The following is a 16698-nucleotide window of genomic DNA, read 5'->3' as shown; positions in this document are numbered from 1 at the left end:
TGCAGCTCATTATACAGTGACAGCAAAAACTGGCTTTTATGTTGTCAGCAGTTTTAAATCTCAAAGAAAATACCAAGAATAAATGACAATAATAATAAAACAAGAAATAAACATTATTTGTAAATCAATTAGACACAACATAATATTAATAATCTTATTCCATTAGTGATTAAATCATTTGTCTCAATCGCACAGAACAACAGGAGAAAACATTGGCAAATATCAGGGGCAGGCTGAACAAAGCAGGGTGCGTTGTTCACCTGTCATGGTTCCTTCATATCACACCTGACTCTTTCCTTTTTAAAATGTTGTTTGGTGTAACTTATAGAGTTTCTTTAGGTCAGAGGGATCAGATCATACTGAAATTGAGTCATTGGAGCGGAGGTCCAAAGTCTTTAACGATTTTATCAAGACATGTATATGGTCATTTAATTTTTAACTCGAGCCTGACTTTAAAGTCACTTGAATCGACTCAACACCGCCACTTTGGTGTACCTGTTAACATGCTTCAATATCTTCTGTGGATGAATTAAAAATAATTCTGCAAAGCATAGTGGGGCAAATTTTGTGTAAAGGACTCATTGCCAACTATCACAAACACTTGATACATTATGTTTGGAAAATTATTTTTCCACATTTTCTCATTTTGGTTTTGACAAAGCTTTTTACATAAATGAAATAATTTGAAAACTTCACTTTGTGCTTACTCGTGTTATGTTGGTCCCATGAATCTGATGACTTGAACATAATTGTAAAATCAGAAGAACTCTGTACAGTGCAAATGCTTTTTCACTACACAGCAGTTCAAATAGGCTTCTCAATGTTGCAAATCAGTTTGTAGAGCTCTGAACACAGGAGAAGTGGACATAGTCATCCCTCTCTTACTCAATTCAGAACACACACACACACACCCTTCCCCTTATTCTATTTTCAAGCAGCTGACGGTCAAGGAAGATGTGAAAAACACAAGCGGGAAAGGACACACAGATGGCCAGGAGTGTGCGCTCCACACATACCCACAACAGCACTTGTAACAAAACTTTCCTCGACCCGGTCTCAGTTGTCAAACTCTGCTGCCTACTGACCCACATTCCTGCCCGCTTGTGTCACTGTAGCTCACAACCACTCAGATGCTGTTTTCCTGCAAAGCAGAAACCACATGTTGGCATGGAAACTCATCACATTTTTCTTCGTCTTACTTTAATCCGATTCCATGTCTTTCTCTTTAACCCGGCTTTTGCATGTTTGCCTCCCTCTCCTCAGGTACTTATCTCCACCATTTGCTGATCTAGGTCAGTGGTCTGTTTTGGGTTTCACTCCCCCTTCATGCTATATGCCCTTCCCTTGCTAAGGCCCAAGTTACATAACAGCGATGATTCAGACTCTGCATGTTCCTCTCGGATACATCTGGCCCCAGCTGATTACTCTCAAATCTGTGTTTTACTTTAAACCTTAAACAGACAAGTACATGGATCCACTGTGAAGTCAAATAATCATGAGGGGCACGTGTAGTGTAATTTGTCAAACCTTTTATGTTTTTCTGGAGTATTTTTAATTTCTTTAACCTTTTACAGCGCCTCTTGCTTGGGAGATAAGGTTAGTTTCAGAGACAAACTCAAGAAGGTAATAATCTAATCTAAAGATAATCCTAATCCTGTTAGTGCAAACGCTTGTGCCATCTGGGTCCAGACACACTCTAATTATAAAAAACCCAACAAAAGTTCTTCAAGTCATTCCCCTCTTGAGCTGCCAGGGACTCATCTTCATATTAAACTTGAACAAAAAAAGGCTTAGGGGTATTTTTTTTAGGGATTGTGTGAATCTCCCATACTTTATTACTTTATCCCATATTTTATTTCATTGTTAAGATTTTTTATTTTTATTTTTTTTACAAATTTTACATGATAAACTAACTCAAACAAAAAATAATTATATTACTTTGAGTTCAAACAACACAGAGAAAGACAAGAGACCCCCTGAAGGCTGCACTGAATCAGATTTTATTTGAGATAAATAAACTCTGACTCAGATAATAGAATCTCTAAAGTGTGTACGAAAAGAAATAAAACTAAATCCTATTAGAACGACACAGAAATATTGATAAATGTAACATTGGCAACCAAATATACTGAACATAAAATGATTGATGGCTTTCAAAAACAAAAACTGTAAGAATAGAATTACTTTCTTTTGTTTGTGCAGCCATGGGAGTACACGTGTGTTTTTTCTTGCAGAGATGAAGCTTCGGCGCAAATTCAATCTGGAAGACTCTTTAGCCTCACCTGCCTCATCAATCAGCGCCTCCCTCTCTTCACCCTGGACCTATCAGCATTGGATCAAGCCTCGCTCCGGCCAATCATCGTTCGAGCTCCCTCCAGTTGAAAAGGACCTCCTGGCCACAGCCTCCTCCGCTTACCAGCTGCGATCAACCCACCTCCGCCCCATCTTCTCCTTCTGCTCCTGGCTCTCAAGCCACTTCCTTCTTCGACCGCCGCCATCAGTACAGGCCCCGGAGGGATTACATTCCTATGTAGCATCAGGAATGTTTATCAAACTTATCGAAGCTCCAGCTTGACATTCCCGGCCGGGGCCTGAACGCCAAAGGACTTTAATGTTTATTTGTCATTAAACTTTCTTTAATCGCTTTCTTTCTCTGTCTGAGTCTCTCCAGATTGAATATGTTTTAGCCTCTGCTCTTGATGGTGCATTGAATTTCTTAGAGCCCCAGAACTCAGCTATTCTGAAAACCACACTTCCGAGAGAGGAGATGGAGTCTTCACAAGGGACTAATCAACCAACCTGAAGCAGAATTGAGGAAACATGAGAGCTACATCCCGTCTTACAGCCCATCATACACACTTTCTTCAGTTGTCTGAGAGACCTCGTATCGTACTTCCCAAGCTGTCCAGAGTCTATCACTTTAGCCATTGCGACATCTCATCACTACGGCTGTTTTTACATTCAACCTATTTTAGACATTTACTCATTCCGTTAAATAAAAGAGATGTTTACTTTAAAATTTTAACAATAGTGATTTACAGTTTATTGTACAATATTTTAAAGTTTCTGGAATCTCAAATTTACCAAAAACAGAGAAAAACGTTGATTTGTCTCATATTTGGAATAAATTTTTGAGATATTGGGAACTTTCGTATAAACAGGACAGTAACAAGTAAGGTTGTGAGTTCATTCATTGTAAAAAACTAAATAAAAAAAATAAAAAAACACTCACTAATGGCCTGAGGGTTTGCTATGATTAAATCTAACAGTGCCTGATGCCATTCAAATTGCTTGGCCTGCTCATGTAGGTGAGAGGTCAAATTCAGATGTGTATGTTTTGGTTTGTCTCAACTTGTGTGTGAACCGCAAACACAGCAAAGTTTTCCATTGTAGTGGAAAATAAAAAACTTGTGGCTTGAATAATTTTGCACATCCTTGTATGACACCTAATGTGAGATTTAAAATAAAATAAACATAAAAATGTTATGTTAGGACATGAGAGTAATCAGTTTCTATAGTGCCTTTGGCCCCCAGAGAGGCAGCAGTAACTTCAGTGATTCAGCCATGATGCTGGTTAATGGATACACTACAGGAAACACAGAGGATTGAATCCTAGCAACCCTTTCTTGCCTCCACTTTTCTTAACGTGAGCACTGACTGGAAGCAAAATTAGTAGCAGAAGGTGGAAAACCCTAAGATAAATAAATGTTTGTTTCATTTTATGCTCCAATTTCTTTTTTCCTGTCATCTACTCAATGTAGACAATTGAGAGGGCTCAATTATCTACATTGACATGGACTCGTGAGTTATGATTCAGTCACAGATTTTGCCTTGAAAGCCTTCATGCAGCCTATTTGCTTAATCTCATGCTCTTTTTCTTTATGTAAATCATTTTAAGCAAGTCTGGTGCTCCCAAAGACAGCCGTACAGTTTAACACCTTTCTAAGCGGATGAAAATGCAGCAAACTGCAGACACAGTAGAGTTTTAACAGTTTGAATCGTGTCACCCACTGTAAGAATATTGTGGAGCAGATCTGCAAGTAAAAAAAAAAATTCCATATGTGAATTCTAGCACTAAACTTGGCACCAAAATTAAATCTTGTAAAGTTGATACATATATTTTCGTTAATACAGATTGATTTTTATTTGCCTTTTATAACTTATTGTTATCTAATTCTTTCCAACTGAGAAATACAGTTTAGTATTGGATAAAGCTTACTGAGTTTCAAAAAGCAGCTTTCAAAAATGTAACCTAGTGTCTTCCATCGACTAGGTTGTGTCATCAGTCCAGAGTGTTTTCTCAAAAGTCTTAGCAATCATTAATAAACTTTTTAACACATATGAAATATCATAGTAAAGTAAAATGTGAACCATTTTATAATATTAATTAGCCATTAAAAGACCTTTAAAGGTTATTTGCTGACTGATTGTCAATGTCGATTACAACAGTGTTTGTCATCTCTTCTTAAATTTCTTTAGATGGAGGCATGATGTAATATTTTTGTTGACCTTTTCGAGTACTTCATTCAGTCATCCAGGTTTTACTTACTGGTAATTGATATGTTGATACTTTAGGTGTGACAGTAATCAGCCCTGGGTTAAATCCGTCCATGAATTGTGCTTAGGCACAATTGAGTCCTGAATTATGTTTATGGTAATTATGTTTTCAACGGTTGGCAAATCTTATCTATTTTTTCCTTAATAGATGAATGGAGCATTTGAAACTTAAAAAAAAATAAATAAAAATCTGAGGTTGTCTTTCTTTGTCGTAAAAATGTGTTTGATGATGTGAAACATTTAAGTGTGTGTTTTTGTACGTTTTGTACTTTTGGAAAAGACGGCAACCATATTTTACTTTGAATCCTTCACCGCTGGATCCTCATGTCTTTACCAGTCCTCTTTTCTCTTTTTTTTCCCCACAGAGACAGTAACCACAGAGTTACACATTCCACCACATGGTCCTTCTCAGAAATCTTCAGTTTTACTTTCTGTCTGTGCAGTTTGTCTATTCTTGTGAATAATATTCTGACTTTGTGGGACCAGTTACGTCTTGTCGACACTGCCAGATGCTTTGTGAATGAACAGCTACATTAAAAGTTTTCAAAGCAAATTGCAGTGCATGCGTGTAAGATTTGCATACCCAAAATAACCAACGCAGCTCTGTCAATTTTTCCAAGTAACACCACGTTGAAAATCTTCAAAATAAAGCTGCGAATAGGTTTAAATCTGTTGCCTCTGCTGAAGAGTGACTGTGGCTCTTCAAAACAGAGCTACTGATGCTCTTATGGTGAGTGTTAAACTTTTGTCAAGCGGGCAGATGTTCCTTTTGTTAGGCCCTGTGGTGTAAGGTTGCTTCAGTTGAGTTTAGGACTCTTTCTGCATCTTTTGAATTTACCCCCTTTCAGTGCTGTCACCCTCTGACCCCCCCCACCCCCCCACCACCACCACTTTGAAGACTTTGCCCTTCCCCCTATCCCCTTTCAACCCCTAACAACCCTCTTAGTTGTTGCTCCTCCACCAACTAACACTTCTCTGCTAGTTTTTACATCTTGCTCTGTCAGGAGTCCTGTTTATTTGCGTATTACTGCAGCATTGGGGTGTATTTGCATCATTCTACAGTTAAATGCCTCACTATACCTCGCTGTATCTTATCAGATGGGGAATGCAAGTTGTGTTTAATGGCTCTTTTTGTCTCATTTGGCTGCAGATCCTTCTTCCATGAAACTGCTGTTGTTGTCAGGGCCTCTGATAGATCACCATACCATGCTGCTTATGCAACAATCACTGCCTCTGTTTTCCTTCGCTCACCCCACAGAAGGCTGGTATGTGTGAAACACAAGAAAAGACGCAGCGTAATAAGATCTAGGAAATGCACAAGCTCTGCAGGCTTCCTGTTTTTGTGTTAAACTCATTGGAGGCAGGAAGTGAGGAGGAACCGCTGCTTATTTTGCTCTGTAATGGGTGAAATTTGCCACACTGGCTCCCACTCAGGTGATACCTGTTTTACTGGTAAAATGAATTAGGAGGCTGGGATAACCCTCAATCTCTGAAAGCTAATAACGACAAATCCAATTATGTGACTGCTGATTGCCTGCGCTGCCAGGTCCGCAAATTACCTTCTTTTTTTTTTTTTGGATTCTTTAGTTTGGAGATTGAAGGCTGTTCTCAAAGACCTTTACTCGACTTTGGTTATGGTGCATTGTTTAAGCAGAATCCCTTTGAGAACAAAGAATCTAGTGGTGGTGAACATGCCCGAGTAGCTGCTTTAAAGGTCTGATTAAGGTTATAATAGTCATTTGGCTTGCTTCAAGCCTCCAGGCTGTGTGTTAGGGGGGTGGGGCCACGCAAAGAGTAGGGGGGTTTGTCCAGGCTGCTACCCTCTTTGTTCTGGTCTTCTCCTCCCATGCTCAGTTCTTTGTCTCCACCCACAGCTATCTTTATCTGACTTCCAGTTTAAAGCAGAAAAAAGAGGTAGAGTTGCTTCCTTTCTTCCTGCTTATTTTTTTCAATTGATCTTTGTTTCTGAGGTATCCTCTAATGTCTGGCATGCTTCCAAGGTACAGCACGGGTTTTCTAAAGCCCCCCCCAAAACCCGCCTATTACCGCTTTTCTTTCCCGCCAGTGTTTCCCGCCACTACAGGGTGCTTCAGCAGGGGCAGGGAGGGAGGAGTGGCTGCACAGCCGGCATGAAGAAAGACGACCTACCCTCAGCCTCGCGCCAAAAAGCCGGTGCTATTCAAATCAGCTCAGAGGGTGCGGCCCAACTGTCTCGATGCCCTGTTAACCCCATTTGAGCATTGGGCTCCAACACAAAGACAGACAGAAATCAGAGGGTTGCTTTTTAACTCAGAACTCCAACTTGCACTGCAACTGGCGTTGAAAACTTTTGATGTAACTGTTCATTCACAAAGCATCTGGCAGTGTCGACTTATAAGCGGTTTTATAAGTGTTGGAGTTAATGCATTACCTTTTGATTTTTTTTTTTGCAAAGATATCCAAGAAGTAATTTTAGCTCTACTATCACAGCTAAATTATTTCTTGTAAATCCTCAGAATGTACGTGATATGAAACCATTGATTCAGAATCCCCCTTTTTGTTTGACTCAGCATACTAGTTTAATTTTTAAAGACACTCGAACACAAAGTTTTTAGTCAACTTCCTCTAACAAAGTGTTTCTTTCACATCCTCTTTGTCTACGGCCACCCAAAGGTATGAATGAATCTGAAGCATTCAGAGAGGAGCTATTGGCCCTCTGCTGCACTCTAGTGGCTCTAACTATCAACTGCAAGAAGTGAGTTTACAGAATCAGTTTTTTCAAATTCGCCAGTCTTACTTCATTCATTGCGCCATACTTTGTAAAGTTTCAAATAAAAAAATCTATGAAATTTGTATTATATATACAAATTGTTGATCTTTTTATCAAATGTATTGAAGATGTATAAAATTCTTTATACATTTCATTAAAAAATGTATCATTTTTAAAAATAAATTTCATCAAATTTCTCTACGTATAATATTGCTAAACAATTTGTATTTAGCACTATCTATATCTATATACCTGTAACAGATATATAGATGTGCTTTTTTTCCTAGTAAAATACATTTATTTTCCTTGTTTCTTTGAAATACACCTCTGATACATTAGGTATTTTAAAGAAACCAATATTATATATTTGAAATAAGTTTATACTTTTTCTGATATTTTTTAAATTCTTTAACAATATCATAAATTTAATTTGTATTTTATACATTTTGTTTTGGTCAAACACAGAAAGTAACATAAATATCGAAATATGTAACAGTTCAATGTTTTATTCTAAAAGTGCTTGTCGTGTAAAGATGATGCTTGTGATGGTCTGTTATCTTGCCTAAGCGTGTCTGTTTTATTTTTTCTTCCTTTAGTTAATCCGTGGTCCTGCTTAGTATCTCCTGCCAGAAACCACCTTGACTGTGTGGTTTGATAAAAGCTAAATTACCTCTATTAACTATAATTTAATGCTCTTCAAAGCACAGCATGTACTTTCATCTTTCCTCCTTGCTTCACCTGCTTGTTTCTGGCTCCTGGGTTTGGTGGATGATGTATTTCAAATGGAGTCCATGCAGCCAATCAGATGTACAGATCATATGGGAGTGTCCCATTTGCTTCAACTCCACTCTTGTTGCCTGGAAACTGGGACTGCTGCTTTGTAACTCAGTCCCTGCGACAACCTGGCGAGGTTTCAGGAGGCTCTAAACGAGAGAGCCAAGATGGACTGCAGTTCCCACAATGCTACGCAGAATTATGAAATAGTTAATTTTTACAGTGTACCTTTTGCTGTAATACTTAACACCTTTTGACAAACAAATTGTGAGTCAGCTGTTACATGAGGGGAGGTGAAAGATAAAGACATTTTAAGTATCAGGACACTCAGACGGTTATTGTCCCATAGTGCGCAGCAACCGGTTATCATCCAGATTAAATCACATGCTCAGCTATGACTCAGGGGAGTCTGACACTGAAAGAGTTAACGGTGGGAGGATGCAGAATGGCTTGAAGTCAGGACAGAGTGTGCAAAAGAGGAGAGCATAGTGCAGCACAGAAGACCCGATCCAGGATTTTCCTCCAAACGATGGTGGACATATCAAACCAAGGTCACAGCTAGAATCTTGTCTGCATCCTCTGTCTTTTCTGCAGCATGTCATATTTTTACATCCAAGTGCCTCAGGAGCTCCAAAAATATTGAGCTCACGTGCTGATGGCTGCAAGACTGCATTCAATTTGGGTAGGGTGAATTTTGTTAGGAGCGTTTGCTACATCTTAAAGTATATTTAAATAGGAGGGGATCACACTGGGACTCGGTGTGATCCTGAGTGTGAGCTGTGAACTGAAGCAGCACAATGAGTCGAAGCAGCATTCAGACTCTGACAATCAGTGGACAAGATGTGGTCAAGAACGGCAGCCAGAACTCATCGGAAGATGCTAAGGCACTTTTGAAGCCATCCACACCCTCAAAAAAACCTGTGAGTATCTCTATAGATTTCATCATCCCTAGTACAGGTTTGGCTACAGGATAAAGAGGTTTGCTGAAGGTAGTTGTTATAATGAAGTCAGACATAGTTCATTTGAACTGCGTCAAATAATTTCGGAGTGGCCGTAATTTATTGCAACTAAGACAAGAGCAACAAAGAGAATATTTAAATTCCATCAAAAAAAAATGTTCACTGAAAAGTTTGAAATTGGTGTCAGTAGCGAATTAATTATGGCTCCAGCTCATGTTGAAAAAAATTGCATAGTGATGATGCTATGTGAAACAGGATCGGATGCTCCATTGTACCAGTTTACAAACGAGCAAGCTGCAGAGGTCGTGTTTCAGATCAGGAGGATAGATAACAACAAGCAGTGACCTGAGTGTGACCGGCTAAAGCAGCTCACATTCAGGCACAGACAAAAGAAATGAGGTATAGCATGGAAATATCAGCTCAGTTTGTGTAGTGCACAGTATATTCACCCTATAGTTGCCTGAAGGTTGCTTGACATGAATTATTACACCAGTGCAGCCCAGAACGAAGGCAATCAGAAACTTCTGGGTAAAGCAACATAAGGGAAATTTTTATTTGTTTGGTCATGTGAGCAGGTGTTATGTCATACTGGAAAATGAACACGTCCATAAAGTTTGTCAGAGGAATGGAAGCATGAAATTATCTAGAATCTACTGGAAAATAAAACAAACAAACAAAAAACAAATTTATTACACAGCTTTTTATTTTTATCACATTTTTTCCTTGCACTCAACCGTCCAATGACATACTTGGATAGAGCGTGCTTAGCACTAACCTTTATTGTCTTAATCTCGTCCCTGTGAAAGGTGTCAGTGACTATCTGCTCGATGACTGTCAAACCAATATTATTTGTCATAATGTCATAATTGTGTGAAAATCTGTACCAGAGATATTCTATAGTGAATTCCAATGAATGAGTTTTAAAAAATTAAAACAAAAAATGGATGTTTATTACATTTGTTGTCTCATCTAGCAAACATATTAAATCTGCAGTTGAGACGATATTTTAAAATTCTCATAAAAATGTGTTCAAACGTAATCAAATGATCGCTACAGTGGGCAACAAGACGCTCAAAGAGTTAACGGGTTCAAAACTCTGGTATGTGAAACAGCATTATCAGCATTGGGAGGCATTTCATGTCACACTCACTTTCAGTCACAGCAGTTCTCTCGCTTTACTTTTGCTCCGTCTGTTCTTCTCAGCATAGATTTGGATTGTTAAGTAGAAATATCAGGTCCAATTTAAAATGACGTGTGTTAAACCTGCGACCCTCCAGCCCAAGCCAGAGAACTCTATCACCATCGCCGTGTCGTCCAGAGTCCTGTTCAACATGGATAAGGAGCAGCAGATCTTCGAGCAGCAGGGCATGGAGGAGTACATCAAGTATCAGGTGGCGCATGAAACCGAGCCTTTCAGCCCCGGACCTGCCTTCTCCTTTGTCAAGGTCAGAGGGCCGTCGAATGAAAGCTGATTTTCAAAGCTGGTGTTTGGTGTGTCGTTGTTTTGATTCCTTCTTAAGGACTGTATCTCCTTATTGCACTGAATTTAAATGATCCTTTACATCTGGTTTGGTTTTATTCCCAGGCCCTGGAGGCAGTCAACACTCAGCTGAGGGACCTTTATCCTGAGAGTGAGGAGCTCTTCGACGTTGTTCTCATCACCAACAACCACGCTTATGTCGGCCTGAGACTCATCAATACCATCAATCATCACCGTGAGTTGTTGATACACTGATCACTCCTAGCATGTGAAGGCTTTCCCTCTTTTGACTTAACCTGCAGGGCAACTTGATGCTTTTATTCTCTTTTACAACCCTCCAAAACTCCCTTCAATGACCACACAGAGACGGGATACATATTAATTTAAAGATGAGTGAAAGCTAAAAGTACAGTGTTTAAACCTCAATCAAGTATTAAGTGAAAAATAAAACAATAAAAAAATTATTTTCTGGTCTTATATAATAATTTCTAATCCTAAAACACTTTTGTGTTTTATTAGACACAATCATTAAAAGCAACAGAAAAAAAAATTCTGGCAAAATAAAATAGCACTCTATGAAAAAAAATTCTTATATGAGTTTGACTTTTAAACCACATAAGTAAAACAAATATGTTTTTGATAATATTCTAATTTGTCTAGAAAGAAATATATTTAAAAAATGGATTTGGTTATATTTTTAAATATTTGATGCCATCTTCCTGACCAGTTCTGCTTTTCATTAAGTTGTTTGTTTTACACTGAACATAAACACAATTTTTATTTTTTTTTATCTACTTCTTGTTGTTAGTGTGAGGTCAGAAAGAAGTCTCTAAATAAATGGCTCTTTTGATGAAATTAAATAATTTAAATTATTATTATTACTGTTATTTTAAACCTGCTTAATTTTAATCTGTTTGATTCAATTATATTTGAAAAAAAATTATTTAGATATAAATTGGCGCATTTAAAAACAATCATGTGTGCAGAACGAACAGAAAGTAGGTTGAGATTTCTAAAATAGAACAAAAACTGATTATCATGTAGTGTCCTTTTTACATTCCCTTCTCTTCCCATCACTTCAGCCATTATCCTGTCTGCTGTGGAGTCAATTAAATATTCATGACGCCTCACTTTATCCTGCTAAGTGTGTTTGTTCAAGTAAGCAGGATCACCTATTTTGCTGCTAAACCTGCTGAGCAATTTTAACAAGATCACATCCTTAAAAAGCAAAACAGTCATGTTCTCACAAGCATTCAGAGATTTCTTTACCTTATTCAAAAAGTTATGTACAAATTTGCAAAAAAACAACTACCCTCCATAGAGAGGTATCATCTCTTTTTGAATCTCTCTTAAAATGTACTCACAGTAACCTCACTGACTGCTTTTACGTTCTGAAGTTAGAGTCAAAAATGAAACAGGACAGCAAACAAAAACCTGCAGATGTGTTGGGAGAGCTTGATGATGAATTGGGTTTTATTCAGGACACTAAGCAGGTGATAAGTGATTTACAAAAGGCTTGGAAACAGATCTGTGACTGAGATTAAACTGCCACAGCTTGACCCGGGTTAGCCCTTCCACTTAGAGATTATTTTGACGTTAATCTGAGGGAATGAAAATATTACATTTAGATGTTATGCTTATTTTATTCTTCAGGACTAGTTGTAGGTCTGAGTTAGAATAGTCTCTGGACCCATCTTCTGCTGTATAAAAGCAGAGTGTCTCAGCAGCTGGGTCTTTCTATACCCTCATAAATTCTCTTCATATCAGTAATGAAATATTATAAATCAAGTCCAGATGGTGCTGCTGACTACAAGATGACCACAAAAGCAGAAATAAACTGAATGTGATCTAAAAATACACTGTGGAACAGCTATTTTTGAACCATTAAATTACTTTTTAAAGCCTCGATTGTTCACAATCTCCCAGTTCCTGTGTTGACATGCGTGTGAAATTGTCGTGGTGTTTCCTGCTGGCTGAACTAGGACTGACTGTCATAACAGTGGGATGTTTCTCATGGTTCACACACCACAATGCAGCACAAAGAAATAAATCCTACAAGCTTTGAGAGTGATTTTCTGTTGTGTCTGTGCTAATTTTGATTATAAAGGCAACATTATGTTGGAGTCTTGGTTACAGAGCCCAACTCAGTTGCTTCAGATGAACAGCAGTGGTATAACTGGACAACTTGAATCTGCATGTTGTTTAAGTTTGCATTGGAATCATACTACTGAACAAAACTGACCAAAATTGCATTTGTGCATTTTTTAAATATTAATATCCACTGAAGGTACAGCTGATGAGGCAACATTTATGTATGTATGTGAGTAGTATACTTCCTGTGCAGTTCTTCTGGTGCCATTCCTGCTGTGCTAAAGTTTTTTTGATGGCAACTCCTGCTGTTTTTGGAAAAGAGCAATGAGAGTATCTGTAGCTGAAGTATTGGTAGTAGCAGCAATTCTCTCACCCTGACATCAGAATGTCTGCAATCGAGATTTGATTCCTTTGCACCATTTTTATTGGTGCGAAAACTGTGGCAGTTTGACCCATGTGTACAAATGCAGATGTGTGCACATTCATTACGTTTCTTCTCTTCCAGAGTTGTTCATTGAGCGATTCTGTATGACTGGAGGAAACAGTCCCATCGGTTACTTAAAGGCCTACAACACTAACCTCTACTTGTCTTCTGACCCAATCAAAGTTCGCGAGGCTCTGGAAGAAGGTATCACAATCACAGAGGGACCTGCACTCTAACTCTCCAAACACATTTGACTTGTTTATGTTTGACGAGTTATATGTGTGTGAAATGTGTTGTGAACCAGGTATAGCAGCAGCCACCATGTTTACCCCGGAGAAGATGACAGAAGTGTCAGAGACTCAGCTCCGCGTTGCTTTTGATGGTGACGCCGTGCTCTTCTCAGATGAATCGGAGCAGATTTATAAGGCTCACGGACTGGACAAGTTCTTTGAGCATGAGAAGGCTCACGAGAACAAGCCTCTGGACCATGTAAAGTACACCAAATGGGGCACTTATCATTGTTATAAACCTGTTTTTGTATAGTTACATAAATGACAAGGCAACACTGATGCTTGTTTACATTATTCCTAAATTGGTACATAGTACTATGGAAACAGTACAAATTTTTGAGTATCTTCAGAGAGCTTTTATACTCTGAAGAGAGTCTAATATGTGCATCTCTCTTTCTTTGAAGCTTTTGAAGTCAAATGCAAATGTTTTGGCCAAATGCAGAATTTCAAAGTGAGTAATATACCATCTACTTTCATCTACTCTTCCCACAGGGACCGTTGAAAGGCTTCCTGGAGGTTTTAGGAAAGCTCCAGAAGAAGTTTTATGCCAAAGGCCAGCGCATGGACTGCCCCATTAGGACCTACCTGGTGACGGCTCGCAGTGCAGCCAGTTCCGGGGCCAGAGCCCTAAAAACTCTGCGGTCGTGGGGTCTAGAGATCGACGAGGCCCTGTTTCTCGCAGGGGCACCTAAGGGTCCCATCTTAGAGAAGATAAGGCCGCACATCTTCTTTGACGACCAGATGTTTCACGTGGAAGGAGCAGCTGAAATGGGAACAGTGGCATGCCATGTGCCCTATGGGATCGCTCAAAGGGTCCCAGAGAGAAAAGGACTAAACGACAAAGAGGTTTCTTCAATTAAGTAGCAGAAATGCAGCATTTCAGAGGCTCAGGAGTCCACGAGGAACTAATTTTCTGCTGCATGATAAGTGTAATAACTGTTTAAGAGTGAAAAATCTTTCATTTTAAAATCTAACTGATGCACTTTCTGATATGTATCATTATGTCAACCAAAAAATACTTATAGTAATAACCTTACCAGCACCTTGAGTAGATAAATAGTTGATAAATGTTTATTATTAAATGTGTTAGATGTATGTCCTAAAGTAACATTAAGCCATTTGACAGAGAAATGTTTGCATATTAATATTAATTCACCAACATTCATTTGTAATCATTTTGCCAATTTGTGGTAAAGAAACTGATTTTAATACACTTTTTGAAATGAATTAAAAATGTACTAATATTGCTAAAATGAGGAAATAAGCTATAGGATTCCTCATTATTTCATTACTGGGTCAAAGTTGACTATTTCAAGTATTTATTAACAGCCTCAGTGACCACAATAAATGTTTTATAAGGTTATTTTAAATTGGAAATGTGCCTGATATACAAAAAGTATGTATTTTTCTGGCTTTTTATACTTTTTCCCCGATCAAGAAATAAAAATGTAATAAAAAAAGAAATATAGATGTAGTAAAAGTGATAGATCTATCAATTGAAGTATTTATCGAGAAATAATAAAAGAAAATCATGACTATTTTTGTAAATTCCAGTTTTATGCAAATTAGGAGATTTGTGCAATTCTACTTCATAAAGTGTGCCTTTTATCCCAGTTCTTTCCTTTATGTAATACAACTTTGTTTTGTGCTTTGTTTGTTTTTGTGCATTATACTTGTTGCAAAAATAATGAATGTTCATGCTTGCTTCAAAACATGAAATCGTGTGCAAATGTCACTTTTGAATTTGTTTGCCCTTGATAAATAGACTATATAGGCCACAGCAGCTTCAGCGTTTGTTAAAATCAGTGCTACATTCCTCATGTCTGCTCCTTGTTTCTGAATGTTAACCATGTCCAATGCTAAAGCCTGCCTTATGCGATGTTTAAATGTTATGGCACTTATTGTTCTGGTAATGAATCAACACAGGCTTGTGGTGAAGGTAATGTTTACTGTTAAATGTGGAGTTTGTGTCAGTTTCTGTAAAGGAGTGTGCGGTATCTTCTCTTTAAAAACCAAATAAGTATTAAACAAATCATTGTAGCCAGTTCTCTCATCAGAAAGCTGATTTTATTTATTTGCTTATTTATTAATGGCTGTGGAAATTAGCTTCACTTCATCTTCTTAAGGAAATTATTTAAATAAAAATCAAGAGAGAAACTCCTTGAAAGAGTTTTCACAAATATGCCAAAGGGATTTTGTCTAAATATTTGCACTTCTTTTCTATTGTCAGCAGGGGGCGAGAGAGCTCTGTTTTTCAAAGATCATTAATTACTTCAGGCTTCTCGGTAAATCAATCAATCAATCAATCAAATTTTATTTGTATAGCACATTTCAGCAGCAAGGCATTTCAAAGTGCTTTACATAATTAAAATAAAAACAGAAATAATCAGTGAGAAAGAGAGAAATTTAAAAAAAAAATAAAAAAATAAAAATAAAAATAAAAACAAAAAAAAACAAAAAACATTACATCATTAAAACGTCGAAAAGAAAGAAGAAAAAATTAAAAACATTAAAGATATAAAAACATGGAAGACATCAAAACCCGCACTCTAACCCTATTAGCCATAAGCAACTCTAAACAGGTGGGTTTTAAGTTGAGATTTAAAGGCACCCAGTGTTTCAGCTGTTTTACAGTTTTCTGGAAGTTTGTTCCAAATCTGTGGTGCGTAGAAACTGAATGCTGCTTCTCCTCGTCTGGTTCTGGTTCTGGGGATGCAGAGCAGACCAGAACCAGAAGATCTGAGGGGTCTAGACGGTTGGTACAGTAATAACAGATCTTTAAGGTATTGTGGTGCTAAACCGTTCAGAGATTTATAAACTAACATCAGTATTTTAAAGTCTATTCTCTGAGCTACAGGGAGCCAGTGTAGGGACTTTAAAACTGGTGTTATGTGCTCTATCTTCCTGGTTTTAGTGAGTAAAACGGTTAACAAACGGTAAAACATCTGCAAAAGCCTGTAATGGTCATTCAGTGGCCTCCTGAGGCCAGTTCTCATCCAACTTAATCAGTCTTGAAATAATCAGAGCTGGATATCCACCAGTACTTGACGTTGTTCCCTTGCTTCAACGTCCTATGATGGTGGGTCAGAAAATGCTGCTTTTAATGTTTATTTGGCATAGACAAGACTTAGACCATCGTGGCTCAGTAGAAAGAGTGACTATGCGATCTATAAGTTGTGGTTATGATTTCATCTTCCTCCTGTCACGTGTACTCCTGAACAAGGCACTTAACCCCAAGTTGCCTGCAGTTTTTCCTATTGGTGTGTGTTTGTATGTTTTGAAAAGCGCTTTGAGAGCACTTTATTGAAAAGTGGAACTAGAAAGGCTCTTTCCTCTTGGTGAATCAGAAACAATGACCATAAATGAATCACATT

General features: G+C 38.0%; 1 protein-coding gene across 1 annotated transcript; it reads left to right on the top strand.

Annotated features, from left to right (window-relative positions):
- The first annotated feature begins 8364 nt into the window (after positions 1–8364).
- LOC103458579 (cytosolic 5'-nucleotidase 1A-like) lies at positions 8365–15368 on the top strand. The gene is made up of 6 exons (XM_008399494.3): positions 8365–9000; positions 10317–10484; positions 10625–10754; positions 13116–13238; positions 13339–13523; positions 13817–15368. Exons 1-6 carry the CDS (start codon positions 8878–8880, stop codon positions 14186–14188), a joined length of 1101 nt encoding a protein of 366 aa, XP_008397716.1. The 5' UTR covers positions 8365–8877; the 3' UTR covers positions 14189–15368.
- The last annotated feature ends 1330 nt before the right edge of the window (positions 15369–16698 follow it).

This window comes from Poecilia reticulata, chromosome 22, assembly GCF_904066995.2.
Source record: "Poecilia reticulata chromosome 22, P_reticulata-male-v2, whole genome shotgun sequence".
Classification (NCBI taxonomy): domain Eukaryota; kingdom Metazoa; phylum Chordata; class Actinopteri; order Cyprinodontiformes; family Poeciliidae; genus Poecilia; species Poecilia reticulata.
This window is presented reverse-complemented; position numbering and strand designations above follow the sequence as displayed.